At 41.3% G+C, this 22489-nt stretch overlaps 1 protein-coding gene across 6 annotated transcripts in view; it reads right to left on the reverse strand.

Annotated features, from left to right (window-relative positions):
- The window catches only part of MYO1C (myosin IC), a 122885-nt gene that overhangs the window by 37532 nt on the left and 62864 nt on the right, over positions 1-22489 (reverse strand). For all 6 annotated transcript variants that reach the window (XM_073315956.1, XM_073315957.1, XM_073315959.1 and 3 more), the window contains exons 5-18: positions 21892-21972; positions 19618-19797; positions 18610-18708; positions 18255-18368; positions 17052-17123; positions 16649-16768; positions 16288-16370; positions 15412-15517; positions 13697-13777; positions 7719-7810; positions 2656-2750; positions 2357-2403; positions 1959-2039; positions 1655-1760 (exon numbers count right to left, since the gene is read on the reverse strand). In XM_073315956.1, coding sequence (XP_073172057.1) covers positions 1655-1760; positions 1959-2039; positions 2357-2403; positions 2656-2750; positions 7719-7810; positions 13697-13777; positions 15412-15517; positions 16288-16370; positions 16649-16768; positions 17052-17123; positions 18255-18368; positions 18610-18708; positions 19618-19797; positions 21892-21972 — 1357 coding nt within the window. The remainder of the gene's footprint in view (positions 1-1654; positions 1761-1958; positions 2040-2356; positions 2404-2655; positions 2751-7718; positions 7811-13696; positions 13778-15411; positions 15518-16287; positions 16371-16648; positions 16769-17051; positions 17124-18254; positions 18369-18609; positions 18709-19617; positions 19798-21891; positions 21973-22489) is intronic.

The following is a 22489-nucleotide window of genomic DNA, read 5'->3' on the forward strand; positions in this document are numbered from 1 at the left end:
GCCCAGGTTATGCATGCGCTATTCAAACACTGACCGCTCGAGAGGTAGGCACAGCACATGTGCAGCCCGTAGAGGTACTGCTGGAGAAGTCTCCGATCGAAGGCGCTGGGACGCACCTTGACCTGACGTGGAGCACCCACAGGGACATCTCTTGAAGAAGAAACTTTGGTTCCAGGAGCTTAGCCAGTGACTTCCTGTAGTTCAGTGGTTGAACCCTCTTTAAAACTTGGTAGCAATTATGTATTGCTTAATAATATTTTTGTATTTAATTTAAATTATTTTAATTTATCATAAATTATGCTTTGATATAGGTGGTCAGTTTTAAATTTTATTTTAAATAGATTTAGTTTTAACTAATAAACCTTATTTGATTTAAATAAAAAATAATCAATTTTTATCCACTCTATCACCAGCACTGGCATTCCCACCAGGATCACCACCACCACACATGGAGGTTTGGGGATTTATTATCACATCACTGGGCCTTCTATTTCCTGAGCCTAGAAGACATTCTGACAAGACCACACAAGAAGGGAAAACTGGATAACATCAACATCTCTATAGCGATATCCTGAATAACTGTTGCGAAGAGTCACATCTCAGAACTTTGCTGTGACCAGTTCAATAAGCTAACAGCAATTCTTACCTACCAGCAGTGCCTAATTGGGCCATGTGCTGTGCCTATGATCTTCCCGTAACTGAACTCCAAGCACCAAGAACAGAAGTTGCATTTTCCTATCTGTTGCTATTCTTTTCTCTCTTTCCCTTTGTATGTTTGACATGTTTTGTCTTAAAAAGAAACCGCACCAATAACAAAATATCAGAGATACCACCTGAAATGGATTCTTTCCTCAACAAGGATACTTGATGCCATTTAAGAGACTTTTAAGCAAGAGTTTCCCTTTAAAAGATGCTATGACAATGGGAGAGGGGAAAGAGGAAGAATAAGAAAGCCTGTTAAAATGAAGAATTGAATTATGCTTCAATTTTTTAACAGTGACAAGTTTTAATGGTTTTCCCTTTTATTTTTATATATGTTTAATACATTTTATTGAGAATTTCTTGTTTGGCGATAGAACATCAAGCAAAATAAAGTCCCTGGCAATAAAACCCAAACTCAAATTACTATTAATATGATGACAATAAACAGACAGCAACAAACAGCAAAGCTTAAAAAACAGATTCAAAGATTTTAAAGCCAGAAGGGGGACCATTAGATCGTCTTGTCTGACCTCCTGTATAACACAGGCCATAAAGCAGCCTAATAACTATTTTGGATTCTTATGAGACAGAAACTAGGTAAAGAATCAGAATGGAGAGGCTCGGAACGTTGATGGTCATTCTACACCCTGACAGAACTTCTCCAGTGACTGAGTCATGGCTACAATGAGGGCAAGAAAAGAATTTGTCATGAATACAGAATAGACACAAGCTTGTCTCTTTCACCAACAAAAGTTGGTCCAGTAAAAGATATTACCTCACCCATCTTGACATTCTACAAATCAATTATTTTATCTTAGCAGAATCTGGACAGCATCTTTTCCTGATCTGTGCTCTCAAGTTATAACTTTTGGTGTGAATTTCCTACACATTCCTAAAGACTGGAAATTGCCTGAAGCAGCAGACAAGAGAGAGAGAGTCACTAAAACCTTACCGGCTTGTTTAGCATCATTAGGTTTAATGCAGCGAATGTATGATGGCTCCTTGGACATCAGAATTTCCATTAGTTTGGACAGACTGTTCTTAAACTGAGTTGCCGCCTAGAAGAAAGAAGAAAGACTCAGATACGACTAGTTTTTGTGACACTGCATCACACACATAAGGCTAAGAACAAATTTTTCAGTATCAAAGCTTTAAACATCATGGAAGTCCTTTTACACCACAAAGTTAGAGAGAAGGAGACATTATCTTCAGTAATTGGAAATGACTATGCTTCAATCCAACAATTGTGTTCTTACCGTTTCAGGTCTCTTTTTATCTGTCAACTCAGTCCTCTCAAAACAATGATTTACGATAGTATTCTCCGAGTTGCACATGGTCTAGAAAGAAACAGCAGGGGACAAATGCATGAAAATTGTTTAAAGGCGGACTGGACAAAGTACTAGAATGTGTATTTTTGGGAGTTGGCAGGAGAACAGATGAGACCCAGTTTGTCTTTTCTGTCTCTAATTTCTATGATAAACACCAATGATAAAACAAAATCTGGGACCTCTTTTTACATAGTGTACCCATGTGAACAATGCATCCTGAAGATTGAAAGGTCCAAGACAGAGATGGTACCTTCACAGCCCACTCCATTCGCAACTTGATCCTTTACAATACTCCACAAAACAGGCAGTTCTCGATCGACACTCACCTCCTTCAGGTTCCGAAATAGAAGGTCATTGTTTTTATCCAGAAAACCTAGAGAAAAACAAAACAACTCAATCTGCTGTGGCTGTTTCATGGGAAATCCTCCCCAGTAAGGCAGGACCTTGAGCTGGAAAAGTAATTTGATTAATCAAATTACATATTTAGATATTATGTGAATGTATTAATCTGAATGGCAGGAGATAGGAGGAGAAAAAGGAAGTGTAACTGTCTGAAGTGGGGGAAAATGGGGACAGTAAGTGACCCTGGTGTCAGGCAATGGTGTACTTGTTGTGTAACATTTACCTGTGACACTGTAGGTGACCTCTCCAGCATAGTGCAAGAGACGGAACTCTTCTCGGCCTAAAGACTTCCGAGTCTTCTGGTCAGCCAGCTTGTGTCTGGGGAGAAAGCAAAAAGGCTTAATGGGGAGAAGATACTAGCCTCAAATAGGATTCATCTACAATTACTACTGATGCTAAGTACAGAACCACCACAGCTCTTGACAGAGGGATGGGACCAGAGGAAAACAGGCAAGCTGACACTGTGTTTCTCTCTAGGAACAGCAATACTAAGGTAAATGGGAGCCACAGATCAGCAACTATCACTCTAGTCCCAGAAAAATATTTGGACTTGTTCCAAAGTGATTAACTTTTTAGAGGAAAGGGGGTCAAACTCTGTGTGCATGTGAAATTGCACTGGAGACAGCAGGCCAGAGACCTTAAGGTTTCTGGCAACAGAGATTAAGTTATCAGGGAACCCACTCTGGGAGAATGTCACAAGGATGATGCCATTCAGACCTTGAATTGAGAATATGAAATGGTTCAGGGATGACTGAAAAAACCTGGCTTATTGGTGTTGCAGTTTTTAAAATTACTATTCTAAAAATTTTAAGCATAGGTTAGACAAACACTTGTCAGGGATGGTCTAGATAATACTTAGTTCTGTTATGAATGCAGGGGACTGGACTAGATGACCTCTCAAGGTCCCTTCCACACCTATGATTCTATGAAATGGAGATAAAGCAACCTGAAGGGTAAAATTAGGGACTGAAAACCTACAAAATTTGTGTGGAGGCCGAAGACCTGCCTCCATAAGTAGGACTCGGAGGTGCTGCTCTCTGTCCATAAGGATCCTGGGGTGAAAACCCTTACAGATTTTACAGTGGTCTCTGAGATGCCCCTCGTCCAGACACTTAAGGCATGACAAGTGCGGGTCACTTCTTGGCATAAACCTACCACAGTCCAATCATGGTTTAAAGCCCGGAGACCAAGTCATACCATGGTGCCAGGGAAAAATGTCGGAGAGAAAGACCCCCCCAAAGGAAACTTGTAAGAAAACCCACACTAACTATAAACTACTGTGCTGCTAAATCTAACTAAGTACATGAGGAGAGAGATACTGCAAAGCACGCACTTGTCGAGGCAAGAGCGGTAGGGAGTTCCAGCTAGCCATCACAGGTGGTAAGAAGGAACTGAGTGGAGGTTGGGTCAGCAGGGCCCTATATTGGGCGCCATGAAGGCATGACTCCAGAGGGCTCCCAGGCCAACTCTATGGATACTGCTAGGGGAAAAATCTTCCAGCTGTCGTGCACGCAGCACGCACACACCTGATTGGAATTGACATGAACAAACACTTGAAGAACCACCTGCATTTCTCCAGTTTACTTATGAGAATGTCATGTGGGACTATGTCAAAAGCCTTGCTGAAGTCCGCTTGTACTATGTCCACCGCATTCCCCCTATCCACCAAACCAATTACCTTGTCAAAGAATGAAATCAATCTGGCTTGGCATGATTTGTTCTTCGCAAATCTATGTTGGCTGCTAGTGATCACCCCTTCATCCTCCCTATATTTGCAAATTGTATATTTTGTATATTGCTCTAGTTATCTTCCCAGGTATTGAGGTCAGGCTGACTGGTCTACAATTTCTATAGCTCCTCCTTTCACCCCTTTTTAAAGATGGGTACTACATTAGCTTTCTCCAGCTCTCCAGGACCTCTACTGTCATCCATGAGTTTGTAAATATTATTGCCAGTGGCTTTGAGATTTCTTCAGCTAATTCCTTCAGCACCCTGGGATGAACAGGATCAGGCCCTGCTGACTTGAATTAATTCAATTTAGTCAGAAGATCTCTGATGTGTTTTTTACTTATCCTGAGCTGCGTCCCTTCCCTTTTATCGTCTCTACTAACTTTGTTAGTCTTCCGGTCATGTTATTTTTTTGTGTGAAGACTGAAGCAAAGTAGGCACTGAGCAGCTCCACCTTATTATCATCTGTGGTTACCAGCTCACCTTCTCCATTAAGCAGCAGACCCACACCATCCCTGATCTTTCTTTTTTGTATGACATACTTGTAAAAGCCCTTCTTGTTGTCTCTAACTTTTCTTGACAGTTGGAACTCATTCCTTGCCTTGGTTTTCCTGATTTTGTTCCAACACACTCATGCTATTCTCATGTCCACTTCCTTAGTGACGTTCCCCTCCTTCCATTTCCTCTATGTATCCATTTGGGTTTTTAGATATCTAAAGGCACTTATCTCTTCTCTGAATAGGAATTACTTGATGTTGAGCTTCTAGTATTACATCTTTTAGGAAATGCCAACCCCCTTCAATTCCTTTTCTTCCTAATTGGTCTCTCTATGGAGTCATGCCTACTATTTCTCGGAGTTGGTTGAAGTCTGCCTTTTTGAAGTCCAGTGTCCTTGTTCTGTTGTTCAAATGTCCTCCTTTCTTTAGGCTCTTGAATCCTATCAGATTATGATCACTTCCTCCCAAGTTCCCAACCACCTTTGTGTTCGCAACTAATTTATCCCTGTTGGTCAAAACCAGATCCAAAATGGATGACCTTCTAGATGTTTCCTCAACTTTCTGATATCCCCTACACATACAAAGAACTTACAGGATATATCCTGTAAGTATGGCCTACATTCTTCCTTCCCAGTTTTACACATTTACCCATATTAAAAAACACACACTGTTTGCTTGCGCCCAGTTTACCAAGTGAGCTAGATCATTCTGAATCAGTGACCTGCCCTCTTCTTTATTTACCACTCCCCCAGTTTTTGTGTCATCTGCAAACTCAGTGATGATTTTATGTTTTCTACCAAATAATTGATAAAGATATTAAATAGTATTGGGCCAAGATTTGATCCCTGGAGGACACCACTGGAAACAGACATGCTTCATGACAATTCCCTGTTGACAGTTACATTTTGAGACTTATCAGTTAGCCAGTTTTTAATTTATTTAATGTGTGCCATGGTAATTTAATATCATTCTATTTTTTCATCAAAATGTCATACAGTACCAACTCAAAAACTCTACAGAAGTCTAAGTATATTACATCAACACTATTACTTTTATCAACCAAACTTGTAATCTCATCAAGAAAAGATATCAAGTTAGTTTGACAAGATCTATTTTCCATTAATCCATGTTGATTTGCATTAATTCATTACCCCTCTTTAGTTCATTATTAATCAAGTCCCGTGTCAATCACTCCATTATCTTGCCTGGGAGCAATATCAGACCAAGAGGACTATAATTATCCGGGTCACCCAGTTTATCCTTTTTAAAAATTGGAACAACATTAGCTATCTTCCAGTATTCTGGAACTTAACCAGACATATTGAAAATCAACATTAATGGTCCAGTTAGCTCCTCAGCTACCTCTTTTAGAACTCTTGATGCAAGTTATCTGGACCATCTGATTTTAAAAATGTCTGACTTTAGTAGCTTCTGTTTAACATCCTCCAGTCATACTAGTGGAATGGAAAGACTTTTACCATCACCGTGTGACGAGATTGCATCAGATGTTTTTTCCCCCCAAATACAGAAAAGAAATGTATGAACATTTCTTCCTTTTCCGCATTATTGATAGTTCTACCACTTCCATCTAGTAAAGGACCAATATCACTGTCAGAATTTAAAAACACCTTTTTATTGTCCTTGATTATGCTGGCATATGTTCTCCTTGTGTCCCTTGGCTTCCCTTATCAATAGTCTACAATTCTTAATTTCTGATTTATAGTCATTACTATCAACTGTGTGCACACGTGCATGTGTGGGCGCATTTACAGTTACCTTCACTTCCCCTCTAATCCAAGTTCTATTTTTAACCAGCATAGCCTTCTTCCTTGATCATGGGATTGTGGTTTTGGGGCATCTAGTACGGTGTTCTTAAATGATTCTCAATTATCATTCATATTTTCCTGATTAAATTCTTCCTCCTAGTTGATTTGGTCCATAATTGTTTTCAGCTTTGTGAAATAGTCCAGATAATACTTAGTCCTGCCTCAGTGCAGGGGACTGGACTAGATGACCTACTGAGTTGCCTTTCAGTCCTACATTTCTATGATTCTATTCTTACATTTGACCGTACTAGTCTTCCAACAGATATCAAGGAAGTTAAAATTCCCCATTAATACTAGCTCGTGTGTGTTAGCTAATCTTGTTACCTATTTGAAGAATATCAGAGGGGTAGCCATGTTAGTCTATATCCACAAAAACAATGAGGAGTCCGGTGGCACCTTAAAGACTAACAGATTTATTTGGGCTTTCGTGCATAAAAAGCCCTTCTCTTCATGTGCCAGTATATTTATGCCTGCATCCGTAATTTTCACTCCATGCATCTGAAAAAGTGGGCTTTTTATGCACAAAAGCTTATGCCCAAATAAATCTGTTAGTCTTTAAGGTGCCACCGGACTCCTTGTTATTTGAAGAATGTCTCATCCACTTCCTCTTCTTCATTTGATGGTCTATAACAGACTTCCACAATAACATCACTACTATTCTTTTCTCTTTTTAGCTTCATTTTTGTTAGTTATACTCACTTATTCTGTTGTGTTAACAGAGGCTATGTCTACACTACTGCGATAAGTCGACCTATGCTATGCAATGCCAGCTATGTGAATAACGTAGCTGGAGTCAACATATCTTATGTCAAGTTACCATGGGGTCTACACCGCAGGGGGTTGACAGCAGAAACTCTCCCGTCGACTTACCTTACTTTTCTTGTCGGGGGTAGAGTACAGAGGTCAACTGGAGAGTGATCTGCTGTTGATTTGGTGGGTCTTCACTAGACCCACTGAATCAATCACCGGTGGATTGATCTCAGAGCTTCGATACTGGCTGTAGTGTAGACCTAGCCTTAGAATCTAAGCTCTTTGGGACAGCAAGTATCTTTTGCTTTTTTGCACTTCCCAGCACAATGGGGGCCCACTATGACTGGGACCTCTGCATGCTACTGTAATACAAATACACTAACAGGTACAGCAGAGACTGGGTATATTTAAAACCCATTAGCTTTATTCTGTATTGTGTCCCTCCTCACAAAGACAAAACTAGCAACAGCTACTTGAACACTCACGTGAGAAAATGAGGATGATTCTTCACCGTTTCCTCTAGCTTCTCCAAAAATGTCATATCTGTGGCATCCCCAGGTCTCAGACACTCCTCATCCTATAGAGAGAGGAATCAGCAAACACAGCAATACTTGTACTAGAGAGGCTGCCTAATTCACTCACATAATAAACAACTGCTGGGTTGAAAAGGAGAATTTTTTTCTTCCTGGAGACTAGTTAGGCTTTTAGATTCTTTCCGGCCAGCAGAAGAAGACAAGTACGGTTTGACTTTTGGTGAGAGGTGGTCTCCCTATGTACGAAGAACTTGCCTGCTCCCACAGTTCAGTTGAGTTTTCAAGAGCAGAACAATTAAAATCTGACCATAAAATGAAGTCAGATCAAGCTCTGTAACTCTAATCTATGTACAGAATTGATTCTAAAAAAGAAAGGAATTTAGACTGGTTTAGGAGGTCTCAAAGAAAGAAACTGATCAGGTTTGCCCTTCAGTTTTCTGTGCCAGTTAAGCAAGAATTTATAACATTATTATTTAGAGCTAGTATTACAGCAGTGCCCATAACTGTAATAAGTGCCCCATTTTGCTTGTAAAAATACACAAAAAGACATTTCCTGCTTCAATTGCTGACAACCTAAGAATACAAGTGACCTCCAAAGGGAGAAGAGGAAAACAGTTAAATATATACAGTTTCTATACACATTTACATGTTTTTGTTTTTTATAAATAGATAAAGCAAGATCTACTTATCCTCAACTGCCACCTAACCTACCTATCACTAGTTGGCTGGTTGCTTTGCATTCAGAACAGCAATACAGGAGGGGGTTTAGCATCCAACAACAGCCTGCAAAATGCTCCTACTGAGCCCTGCTTAACTGGCATGAGTACATTATTTATAGTGTTTAGAGAATATATCTGCAGCAAAGCCCTGGTAGTTGCTTCACAAGTTTGCAGTACAGGATGATGCCACTGAACTAGTAGAGGACACTAAGGCAACTCAGAAGTTCTCTAGAATTGAAAATACCAGTACAAGGATGCTACCTGAAGCAAGCCTGCTGTTTTGTTTCCTTCCTTTTTGGGGGATGGAAAAATGCAGACCCAGTGAACACACATTGTCCCTGGGGGTCTTCTTAAAAAAAAAAAAAAAAAAAGAGGGTCTTAATTTTAGAATTAAGAAGTTCACTGCCTTCAAAGTAAAGGTCCTTGGTTGTTATTTGTTCCTCCCTGGGGATTTCCTAGGACTGGAGCCAGGGAGACCACCTCATTGTCACCAATATAGCCACAGTACACACCGTGGTGTCAGACATATCCAGTGCAGCCTATAGGGAAGTGTGGGCTATCCAATGCCCCTCAGTCATGATGGCTCTCAGCTCCTCTCAATGGTCCTGTGGTACCTTGTCCAGAAATGGAGACAGCTTATCCCAGCTCCAATGGAGAGGAGAGCCTGATAATTAGCCACACACACATCTGGTGGCTGACTAATGAATAAACCTTGCACGAGATAAGGTCTAGTTTCTTTGGGTCCGGCTCTAGGAGGTATTTGTTATTTTTGACCTTTCCTTGACAGCAGCCACTACAAGCAAATGTAGTACTGGGAGGGAATAAAAGTATTCAAATCCCTTGGAAGGAACATGGTACCTTCCTTCTGCTCGCTTGGATGTCACTAGCATCAAGGCTGGTGTATGCCATAGGTCCTATGTCAGCTCCAGTGGTCTTTCATTAATTGGCATGGGGAGCCTGTTTGGCAAGGAAGGGTGCGAAATATCCAGGATCTCATGGGAATTTGGCTGCATTACTTCTAGTGGTATATCCACTATCTCTGCCATGTGTTTAATGAGCTCTTGGAATAATTTAAGATCATCCACTAAGGAAGACATAGAGAGGCTTACTGCCTCATCGGGGGAGGATGAGATCACAGCAGGAACAAGTTGTTCTTCCCCTTGTGGGGTGGTTGTTCCTCATAATTTTCCTCCTCCTCCTTTCTTTCCAGGACCTGGGGCTTCACTAGTTGGCCTGACTGGGATGGTCCATATTGTGTCTTTGAAGAGGGGAGGTCTAACCCTGGAAGGGGCAGATGATGCAGGCTTACACGAATACGGCTGTACACCCAAGTGTGTCCAGTAGAGACAGTGTTGGTAGGGATATAAGTACTGAGGTGGGAGACACACAGGAGGGTACCAAGATAAATGTTTCCTATGAGTCCAGGTATTCTCCTACTTTCCTTTGTAGAATCCTCCCTCGCGTGCCTTCCTGGTTCCCAATATGGTACCCCAGGGGGGAAGGCGAGTGTGTGGGAGATGTGTCTAGATGGGGATGAGGAGAAAGCGAGTGACCATTCTATCCAGAGTGTCCTGCATATAAAGGGAGAAGTTGGTACTGGAGATACCTCCCTGACTTGCTGTACCAACAGTGCAGTAGTTGGTGGCTTAGATATCACCATCCTCAGCCTCTCTAGGAGAGGCAGCTGTAGTGTCAGGCCCAAAAGTCTCTCTGTACTCTGTATGCTTTGGGTACCAAGACAGCAAGTATTGCTGGGTACTGAAGAACACGGTTCTGAGGTGAGCAGTTCCCAAGGCTCTGGGTATTGAGAGAAAAAACAGTCTGCAGATATGGTGGGTGCAACTGGGGCTCTCTTAGTAGTCTGTACTGGGGCATTTCACAGGACCTTTTCAGACTTTTGGCCCTTAGGAGGTTGAGCCTGAGATGAGTCAGAAGTCTGATGATGCTTGTATCTTGACTTGCCAGGCATCTGAGAAGGGGACCTTGGCGCATCCTTTCTCCCATCGTTCCTTCCCGTCAGAAGACTGATGCCAGAATGGAGATGGATGACTGGGGTCTCTTAATAGATGTGACCCAAGAGCTCAGGGTGGAATCTTAGCTCACAAGGCCACTAATGGAGAGGAACTGATCAGAGGACCATAGACTGGTTTTGACCTACGTCTCAGTGTCTGAGAAAGCGTGTTTTGAACTCTTGAGGAGGAACTACTTCTGGTGGGCTTCTCTAGCATGCCGATTGTGCTTAGAGAAAAACCAACATATGGAATATTGCTTGGGGGTATGTCCCTCTCCTAGGCTGAGCAGGAACTGGGAATACCAGTTGTTATGCAGCACTGAAACTTAATGAGAGGCAGGTTTTGAACCCTGATGATTTAGCTTCTGCCATATTGCTAGCATCTTTGTGGGGGGGAGGGGGGGAGGGGTGGTATAGGTCTACCTACACTGAAACTTATCTAAGAAAAATTATATATAAAGTATTAGCCAACAGGCAATAACTATATGAACTAGCCAACCACTAAAGTTGCTAACTAATACCAGCACAGTGAATAGGGAAGTGGACACTGCAGAGATTCTGTCTCATTGCCACAAGCGGTAAAAAGGAACTGAGGAATAGTTGTGCCTGCTCTGCCCTTTATGCCTTTGGACCGGGAGGGAGGACAGTCCAGGACATCTAGAGTGCAGGTACTGCCCAAGTGGATACTGCTGACCAAAAGAATCCAATCTTGCATTCATGGGACACACGTGCACCAAGAATGGAACCCATGAGGACAATCACTCGAACCTGTAGCAGGAGCTGAGCAATGTTGTAGCCTGCGTTTCCTTGGCTCCCCTCTCCCATCCCAGTCACTTCAGTGTGAGAATTCCTCTCCCATCTTCACAGAAGGAACAGCAGCTAGGTTTCGGGAGCGGAGCCAGGCAAATCCATTTTGCCACTTAGTTAAGCTGCCACAGTGGCTGCTCTCTCTCACTGCTGCTGGGAGCAGGAGATCAAAGATCAGGTGGCTACTTTGGTGGTCACTCACTCTGCTTCTTCTGAACAGCATTCACACACCACTATGGCTGTATTATTTTTACAACCTGAGAGTCGGAATAGCAAAATTAAAAATAGGTCTGTCAAGCAATTAAAAAAATTAATCATGATAAAAAAAATTGCGATTAATCACGCTGTTAAACAACAATAGAATACCATTTATTTAAATATTTTTGGATGTTCTCTACATTTTCAAATAAATTGATTTCAATTACAACACAGAATACAAAGTGTACGGTGCTCACTTTATATTTATTTTTATTACAAATATTTGCACTGTAAAAAAGAAACCAAAGAAATAGTATTTTTCAATTCACCTAAGTACTGTAGTGCAATCTCTTTATCATTAAAGTTGAACTTACAAATGTAGAATTCTGTACAAAAAAAGTGTACTCAAAACCAAAACAATGTAAAATTTTACAGCCTGAAGTCCTCTCAGTCCTACTTCTTGTTCAGCCAGTTGCTCAGACAAACAAGTTTATTTACATTTGCAGGAGATAATGCTACCTGCTTCCTGTTTACAATGTCAACTGAAAGTGAGAACAGGCATTCGCCTGGCACTGTTGTAGCCGGGGTCGCTAGATATTTCTGTGCCAGATGCACTAAAGTTTCATATGTCTCTTCATGCTTCAACCACCATTCCAGAGGACATGCATCCATGCTAATGATTGGTTCTGCTCGATAACAATCCAAAGCAGTATGGACCGACGCATGTTCATTTTCATCATCTGAGTCAGACGCCACCAGCAGAAGGTTGATTTTCTTTTTTGGTGGTTCGGATTCTGTAGTTTCTACATCAGAATATTGTTCTTTTAAGACTTCTGAGAGCATGCTCCACACCACGTCCCTCTTAGATTTTGGACCGCACTTCAGATTCTTACACCTTGGGTCAAGTGCTGTCGCTATTTTTAGAAATCTCACATCACTACAATTCTCCCCCAAGGAGTTCAGTCACAAACTTAATTAATGCATAATTTTTTTAACGAGCATCATCAGCATGGAAGTATGTCCTCTGGAATGGTGGCCAAAGCATGAAGGGGCATATGAATGTTTAGCATATCTGGCACGTAAATAACTTGCAACGCTCACTACAAAAGTGCCATGCAAATGCCTGTTCTCACTTTCAGGTGACATTGTAAATAAGAAGCAGGCAGCAGTATCTTCTGTAAATGTAAACAAACTTGTTTGTCTTAGCAATTGGCTGAACAAGAAGTAGAACTGAGTGGACTTGTAGACTCTAAAGTTTTACATTGTTTTGTTTTTGAGTGGAGTTATACAAAAAAATCTACATTTGTAAGTTACATTCATGATAAAGAGGTTGCACTATAGTACTTGTATGAGGTGAATTGAAAAATAGTATTTATTTTATCATTTTTACAGTGCAAAGATTTGTAATAAAAATAATAATATAAAGTGAGCATTTTACACTTTCTATTCTGTGTTGCACTAGAAATCAATATATTTGAAAATGCAGAAAAACATCCAAAAATATTTAATAAATTTCAATTGGTATTCCATTATTTAACAGTGTGATTAATTACAATTAATTTTGTTAATCATGATTAATTTTTTTTTAATCAATCACATGAGGTAGCTGCAATTAATCAATAGCCCTAATTAAAATCTTTTGCAAAAAAAAGTTCTCTTGACTATAGGCGCTCTGCTCAGAATCCCCCTTCCCCGCAACACAGGACATTCTTAGTCAGCCAGTTTAAAGGGCCCGGGGGGAAACTTTGGTGTATTCAGGCATTTGTTTTCTGTTTCTCTTGGGAGGTTCTTGCTTCTTCTATACTCTCAGATGTGGTTAATGGGAAATTTATTTGTGCATATGCATTGTATGGCATTATAGATATACCCCAATAAAAATACAAGTTAAAACAGTTTTGCTTAAAAAGAAGCTTCTATCTTATTCAGTGTAAAGCTCTTAATGAACAGTATTGTGTGGTTAGAAATGCCAGCAAATGCAAAAACATGCATGGAAGACGGTTAGCCTCTGGGTCTACCACACATGGTTCATACCCAACACTAGGCTCTACTCACTTCTCTACCTCCCTCTGCAATCCTCACACTCCCACAAACAACCTGTACACCAGCCTCCACTTCCTTTTCACCTATGACTAGTCACTTCCCATTATGCTCCTAAATATCTTCAATTAAAAATAAATACAGGTTTGTCAACTCACCAAAATAGAAATTATGCCTTTGAATTTCTCTTCCACCAGATCACAAATGATTTTGTTATTGAAATACTGGACAGGTTCCCACTGCCATTCACAAAGAGACACACACAATTAAAGACAGGTTAAAGATCTTGATTCTGCACTGGAAGGAAATAGTCTCAGTGATCAGTGTATTTCAGAGGATAGAAAATATTTAAAACAGTCTTCCTGAGGCCCACATGTCAAGTATGAAAGATACCGGTACATTTCTTTCTTAAATATACATTTATTTTTCTGATCTGTTTTGTTTGTTTGTTTTGCCAGAGAGAGGGTGAACATCTTTGTCCCATCACAGTCAAAAGGAAAGGGGAAACCTATGCAACCAAGCTCTCTATTCTGAAATATGGCTGTAGCGGACAGCCTCCCTCTCTAGAATAAGTCTGACTCAAATACACTAGGCAGTTGCAACTAGAAATATAAAACCTTATATTATGGAACTCAACTAATATAGACCTGGGGTTCTTGTTCCTGCTATGCATATGCCACACAAAAAGACTGACTATTCCTGAAACCAAACCCCCTCAAATGAAATATTTATCTTTGTTCCAGGTCATCACTGAGTCCTGTTGTCACAGTTTCTCATCTTTCATTCAGATTTGTGAGAGGTAGTCTCCCTAACAAATAGCAGCCGATCTCTGTGGTTGCTGCTCTGAAAAAGGTCTCCAAATTCTGAACGCAGGATTCAAGAGAAAGAACCTCTTCAGAAACTGGGAACCAGGCTACTCACAAAATATATTTAGTTGGTGATAGTAACAAACAGGTCAGGGAGGAGCAGAGAAATTTCTAAAGGGCTGTCTTACAGCATCCTTATTCTCCTATCTATCTGGGTTCTTCTGTAGAACCCATCAGTGTAGCATCTGAGTGCTTTGTAGCCAGTACCAGGTACCTGCACACAATCTCCAGACAGTAAGTAAGCAGAGAATCCACCACAGACGCTTCTGCTATTTCTTAATTATATAACTGCATGGATCCCAACAGTAGCTCATAAAAGATCAAACGCAACTCAATCACCATTCTGCCCTTCCTACAAGCCTTGCTTGGAAGGCTGAAAGGCAGGAGTTTGGGTTTTGCTGAAGCAAGGCTTCAGCAAGAAGAACACAGAACAATTTTCCATAAATAAATTGATAGGATCTACATTTTCTGGCAGCAAAATGTCAAAGGGCCACAATGTCATGTGGCATTCTTGACAGGACAAGAATTCATGGATTAATTCTGATGTTTGATCGCCTCCAAGTTACAAATGCAATAGCTGTGAGCAAAACTGCAGGACTTTCAGTGCCAAACACACAGCTTCTAACCCAGCAAGCTACAAGATAACTTTCCTTAGCTGAGAGCAGAATTAAGATTTTTATGCGTTGTATAGACACAGGACTACAGAACAAGATAATCACTAATGCTGGAACAGGTCTAGTTCTAATCTGAATGGGTTTTGCTTGAATAAATACTATCACCTGTGAGCAGGTGATTGCATGTGCAAAAACAGAGCCCAGTTTGAAGCCCCTTTTGTGTGAAGCAGTTCTTGTGGATCACACACAGACAAATAAGGCGAAAATAAATATTTATTTCCAAATTCTTGCTTTACATACTGTAAATTATTATCAGCTCCCTTTAATTAGCAGGCCTCTCCCAATAGGACATGCTACAGAGGAAACAATACAAAATGAGGTCTTGGCTCTTACCGCTATGCCTTCTGACTCATACTCCTCTTGTTCTGATTTTAGTGTGAGTTCTATGAAGAGCTGCTGCAGTTTTTCATTACAATAATTGATACAAAACTGCTCAAAGCTGTAAACAATCAGAAAGAATTAGTCACTCCCACACTGTATTTCAATAAAACAAAGTCTGCACCATTTTGGTCAGGCACCATGCATAATCTGGGTACAAATCAAGAGAGAGATAAGCAAGAGATCTAGAGACTCATATGAGCTCTAAAGAGATGAACCAATGAATAGTCAGATTCGCCCCAGAAGAGAGAAAGAGCCATCAGAGGTAAGCAAGGAGGAACATGGGTTCAGCAGACATAAATAAAGGCCTATCTACACTAAAAGTCCAACAATGGATATCTGCCATAGTTAGGTTCCAGGTTCCAATAAAATTCCATAAAATAATTCTATATTGTGTTCTCTCATTCACACTACAACAAAAATGTGTTAGGAGGAGGAAACCCATACCACACAACTACATGCTGGTGTGATTACAGCTGTCATGTAGACAGGCTCCAAGATGGGCAAAAATCAGTTTCACATCCTTGAAAAATTAAGATGATAAACAGTAGTAAATGCTGAGTTCTAGCAGGGTCCCAGCTAGGCACAGCGGTCCCTATCTAGAGATGTTAAAAATAGGCCTCTCGCTCAGAAGGCGTTTGCCTACTACTATCAGGTATTTTGTTGATTTCCTGAAGCTGAGACCTAATCTCATGTTACATAAACCTCTCCTATTAAAAAAGTGCCAGGCTTTTTTAATGTTTTAATGTTGAGGGAAGGAAATGAAACAACAGGATTAAATCACAGGAAACAAGGTTATTCAAAGTTCAAAGACATTGAGGTGAAACAAACCTATTGTGCTGGAAAACCTCAAATCCATAAATGTCAAGCAGCCCCAGAACTGTTGCGCTCCTCCAGCCTGGGCACTCTGCCTCCTGTAACAAAGACACAAAATACTCTGTCACATTTGGTGTAGCTTTAATCATTAGGCTCAAAAGCAGTTGCCAACCTCCACTGCTATCTTCCCATATAATTCTAGAGTCTGGTCCTCACTCCTCTCAGTGAGAGGAATGCAGTCAGAAAATCATTGTTCAGTATTGAGCTGAACCTCTTCCCTGCTTCCTAGTTCAACCGTTTGAACTCACACTTCCCACCCACTTAGTAGCACAGTCTATAGTATGATCATGGGAGTGCAAGTGAGAGAGAAATTTACCTTGTAGGCAAGAGACTTATTAATCTTATTCACTAGCCAGGAGAAGGTGCGCCCATATACTGCCTTGGCTAGAGCATCTCGTGCATAGGCTGCCTGCTCCAAATTCAGAGGACTGACCAACTGCATGTGGAAGAAGAGACAAGACAAATTCGAACAGTCAGCCCACTGAGCAATGCAGTCTTCGTAACACAATACTAATAACTAGCTGTGCACACATCACAATCTCCCAGCAGTACTGGTTACTAGTCACAAGTAGGTTACATGAGACCAAGAAACGTAGAGATAGTTTCCTCTCAGAGAAATCTGTAACCGGAAGGTGAACTGTTTAACCTGATAACAAAGCAGCCTATATTAGTTAGCTTCAGTTCTGGATGTCTCCCAATTTACCAGTTCATGTTCTCACCTCTTCCCCTTTTGCTATGATCGTCTTGTGGATCAATGCTTCCCGGAGCACAGAGCCCTCAACTCCCAGGAGCTGCAAACCACCAAAAGGAAAACTCAATTAGAGAAAGTATTATTAATTTCACATCTGTTTTAGAGACATCAGAAACTTTAGCCCCACAGCTAATGAAGTCCCGCTCTTCACTGATTAACACATCCTGTCCACTGCTGAGATACACAGTGATTCACTCCTCATTCTAGTAGGCACATGCACTCAACAGAAAGATAGGTGACTGGACATTACTGGTTTACCAGGACCATTCCAGCAGAATGCACAGAAAAAATCTGTTACCCACGTTTCATAACTGTTCTTTGATATGTGTTGCTCTTATCCATTCTATTCTAGGTGCGTGCGCACTCACGTGCACAGTCGTCAGAAACTTGTGCCTTAGCAGCATCCATAGGGTCAGCTGTGACGCCCTCTGAAGTGCTACGCTCATGCATCGGTATGTAAGGCACCGTCGGCCCTATGCCCTCTCAGTTCCTTGAACCACCTTGCCTTGCAATTGGGACTGAAAAGCTTGGCACGCCAGGCAAACCGCCCTGAGCTCCTTGGCATTTATGTGAAGGGAGCAGTCAATCCCTAACGAGCGGCCTTGAGTACTGAGATTCCCTAGGTGGGCTCCCCATCTGAGGTCCAAAGTGTTGGTCATCAGAGTCAGTGACGGGGACAAGCCCACAAAGGGACTCCCTGCAAGACCGACACAGGGTCCAGTCATGACACCAGAGATGCCCAAACGTGGTTTGGCACTTTGACTACCAAGTCTAGGTCATGTCTGTTGGGGATGTACACTGATGCCAACCATGCCTGCAACAGCCGGAGATGGAGCCGGGCACATCGAACCACATAGCTGCAGGCCACCATATGACCTAACAACTGTAGACAGGTATGGGCAGTAATAAGGGATGATCCCTTACATGGGATATTATCGCCGACATGGCTTGGAAGCGGGACTCTGGGAGGAATGCTCTTGCCCTCATGGAGTGCAGGAATTGGGTAAAATTTTAAACCTGTTAACCTCTGACCTTAATTATTTCATACAGAAAAGTGACCCTTTAATAGTGTCAAGATCTAATAACTACTAAATCTTACCCTGGAGTAATACAAAAGCAACAGAACCAATTACACTGGTATATGGGAATGTCTCCAAGGGTTTATACTCACCCTAGCCAGATATTTAATCTGGTTCTCTGTGGTCACCTGAGCATTGCCCTGTTCATCGGCAGCAAACTGCACATTCCCCAGGTGCAACACACTAGCAACAATGCTCAGTAAATCCTAGTACAAGAGAAAGAAGAAATAATGGTCAAGAAGATGGGAATAAATATGGATCAAATCTTAGGTGGGATGGGGGGGAGAAAGGGGAGTTTCTTTATATGTCCATCAGTAGGAGACATTTTTACATTTAGCTTTCTGCAGGGCACTCATTCAAAGACTGCCTCCTGGCAGAAAGAACTAACTGAAGCAGGACAGACCTCTAAGGGGAGAAAACTCAGATGTACTTCAAGCCATTTCCTACCTCTACCTCATTGTCGTTGAAGTTAATGACGGACAGGGCCCTTCGCACAACCTTCCAGTCATTTTTATCACTGATGGAACTGACCCTGGCACACTGACCCTAAAAAACACAGATTCTGAGATTTAGTAATCCTTGCAGCCTGACGCATTGTACATACAGCCCACATAGTTCTATCTTGTGTTAATTGTTACAGAAGGGGCCATCTCACCAATATCTTTATAACTCTGTGAAGTCATAGAATCATAGAATATCAGAGTTGGAAGGGACCTCTGGAGGTCATTTAGTCCAACCCCCTGCCCAGAGCAGGACCCATCCCCAACTAAATCATCCCAGCCAGGGCTTTGTCAAGCCTGACCTTAAAAACTTCTAAGGAAGGAGATTCCACCACCTCCCTAGGCAACGCATTCCAGTGTTTCACCACCCTCCTAGTGAAAAAGTTTTTCCTAATATCCAACCTAAACCTCCCCCACTGCAACTTGAGACCATTTCTCCTCGTTCTGTCATCTGCTATCACTGAGAATAGTCTAGATCCATCCTCTTTGGATCCACCCTTCAGGTAGTTAAAAGCAGCTATCAAATCCCCCCCCATTCTCCTCTTCTGTAGACTAAACAATCCCAGTTCCCTCAGCCTCTCCTCATAAGTCATGTGTTCCAGACCCCTAATCATTTTTGTTGCCCTTCGCTGCACTCTCTCCAATTTTTCCACATCCTTCTTGTAGTGTGGGGCCCAAAACTGGACACAGTACTCCAGATGAGGCCTCACCAATGTCGAAAGTAAGGGAAAGATACTGAGAAGTAATAAACTAAGAATCACATCTATCCTATAATACAGGATAGTTGGTAATGATCATCATTATTAAACTTTCACCCAGAAAGTTACTCTCTCCTTACAGATCAACACTCTGATCTCTCCTTCAACACCAACAAAGTCTATCACGTAAGGATAGTTTTTCCCTTTACTGAACATGCAAACCAGGAAATTAGCAAACTGCAGGACCCTGTTCACACCTTCACTAGATAATGGTACTGTTGGGGGTTCTTCTCAAGGCCCAGACGCCGCAGTAGGTCATCTTCCCCTCCCTCTAACAGCTGGTAGAAGATGTGAAAGTTCCTCTCTCCATGATTCTGATGGACAACCCGCGATTTCTCCAGTAGGTAGTTCAGGATATGACCCCCCACAGGTGCACCCTAAACCAAAGAAGATAAATTGAAACATCCTGCTTCTTTGATGGCAGAATATCAAAGACTAAGAGTTTGGAATAATGGGTCACAAAAAGTAGAAGTAATCTTTGTCATGTAATAGCATAAACTAACAAATACTCAGTGTGGGTTTGAGCTCTTGGACTTCCAAAGAGTAGATCGAACACAAAGTATTAGAGAATAAAACTCAAAATATAAAACCATTACACAGATCAATATTACAGCTCACCTTGAATGTGTTCACTGCTGGTCACTCCATCACAAAAAACTTATATATGTCTCTTGACATGGATTCCATCCATGCCTCTAATAATTTTGTTGCTCTTCTCTTGTCCTTTTTCATTTCTGCTATATTAGAAACAAGGATGGAGTCCAGGGTCGAGAGATATTTAAAAGATTAGGATGATTTCTGTCTATCTAGGTTTTTACACTATGTTAATTCTCATGGCATTGTGGTATTTACTTTAGAAAGGAAACAAACAAAATACACAAGATAAAGCTATATACAATAATTCTATACAGAAAACTAAGGTTGCCTCTGCAATCTTAATTCTGTCCCTTTGTGCATATTCATAGTCTTTAATTTCTTTTTCCCACATTCTCCCCCCCTCCCCAAGGCCCCATTATCCTCCATATTTTTATATATATATCTATATATATATATATATAAATGGAGGTGATTTAGTTGATGCTGTGTTCTAATATGGGCTAAAATGGAGCAGAGATTCTTATTTTTCTCTAAAAGTAGGTGCCCAACTGATGTCAGATTTTTCACTGGATTAATTTTTATGCCATTTGAACTTTGTGTAGTTTTGATTTGGTTTCTCTTATTGTGGTAGGAAAACTTTGAATTTGGGCCCTGGCTGAAATCTTGCCTGGGCAGTCCTACTTTTCACTATTGACATATTTCCTACAAAACACTGACTAGCTATTCATAGTTTGGTAGAGAGGTGGCCCTGAAGAGAAAGGGTGTAATGGGAAGGTTTTCTAAAATGTTTAGATTAGGGTCATTTTTAGCTATTATTTGCATTATAACTGAAAGTTTGTGAGCTGTGCCTACAAGTAGGATTAGTTGTTGATGGGAGCTGGACACGCACAAAACCGATAGATAGCACACCAAACCTTCCACATAATGAGCTACACTTTTCTCTCAGAGTTTACCCTACAACAGAGAACGGTTCACGCTCAGCTGCTGGCGGATAAAATATTCTCCTGCCACACTTCTACCTTGTTTCTCTAATATCCCGGGATCACCACAACTACAACAACACTGCAAACACACTTCTACCTCCACAGATCTTCCTCTCTCTCCTCTCCGCCAATAATACCCACCCCCAATTAAACTTTAAAAAACTCCATGGCATTAATACATACACAAAAATTCGCTAGAAGCTATGAGGGTTGCTGCACACACCACATAATTGAAACAAACCCACAAAGGCAAGGGAAGGAGAAGTTCAACTCCCTAACAGTAAATACCTTACCACTGCCACTACAACCATACACTGCAACCTTAACTCTTCCCCCCTTAGGGATACGAGCCTTTCATCACCTCCTTTAATAACCATTGTGCACACAACCCTTTATTAAACTACCCTCCCCTCAGCACAACCAACTACTGCACTACACATCCACAATCACTAGGGTTGGGAAAGGTGTTTGTGAACCAGGATGAAAACAGCGCAGTGTTATGGTCGTCGTGAATCATCTGTGGTGCACAGTACTTGTGGTAATGGTAAGGTGAGTGCTTGTGGGCGGAAGAACAGAGTCTCTGTACCTTTTGGCTTGACTTTTCACTTTCTTAACTTTCGTGTTTGTGTCAGGCATGCTGTGCCTGTAGCAATTCTAGCTGCTTCACAATGAAGTGTGTGTATCTATCTATCTATCTATATACACACATACACACACACAATTATAAATCTGAACAACTCTTTGTACCCAAACTTTTCTGAAACAGTAGACTTCATTCACAAGAGGCAGGTAGGGTTTTTACTATACCTGAACTGTTGATGCAGATCTCAATATCTGTGTGCTTGGGCATCCAAGCAAGACTACAATGAGGTATATAAAACAGATTTTCACCTTGTAATCAAACTGCACATCCATGTATTTCCCAAATCGGCTGGAGTTATCATTCCGAAGGGTTTTTGCATTTCCAAATGCCTGAATTAAAAAGATAACAGATAAAAGAAGTAAACAGTCTTCAAAAACAAGGAAACCATAAAACAGGGCATTTTAAAATATTTTTCACAAACCTGCCAGTGGCTTATGTACTGGCCTACAGACACAGGTTTGTCTACCCCTGAGTGACATATGTTTTGCCAGCATAAGTGGTAGTGTGCACAGCACTATGTCAGCGGGACAGCTTTTCCTGCCAACATGCTACTGCCGCTCTTTGGGGGTGGTTTAATTATGTTGACAGGAGCGCTCTCTCCCATTGGCATAGAGCGGCTACATGAGAGATCTTACAATGGGGTAGCTGTACCACTGTAAGCTCTCTAGAGTAGATATAGCCTAAGAAGAAAGTAAGCAGCTACCTGAGTTCTGATTGTTTGAGCTGTACGCATACTGCAAATATAAAGTTATTACCTTGCATGGGCCTGTTAAACCACTCCTCTCCTCCTTGCAAAGATTTATCCTAATCCCACTCCCTGTTAGGAAAATGCGTCACCCGAAGAAG

Source organism: Lepidochelys kempii, chromosome 17 (assembly GCF_965140265.1).
Source record: "Lepidochelys kempii isolate rLepKem1 chromosome 17, rLepKem1.hap2, whole genome shotgun sequence".
NCBI lineage: Eukaryota > Metazoa > Chordata > Testudines > Cheloniidae > Lepidochelys > Lepidochelys kempii.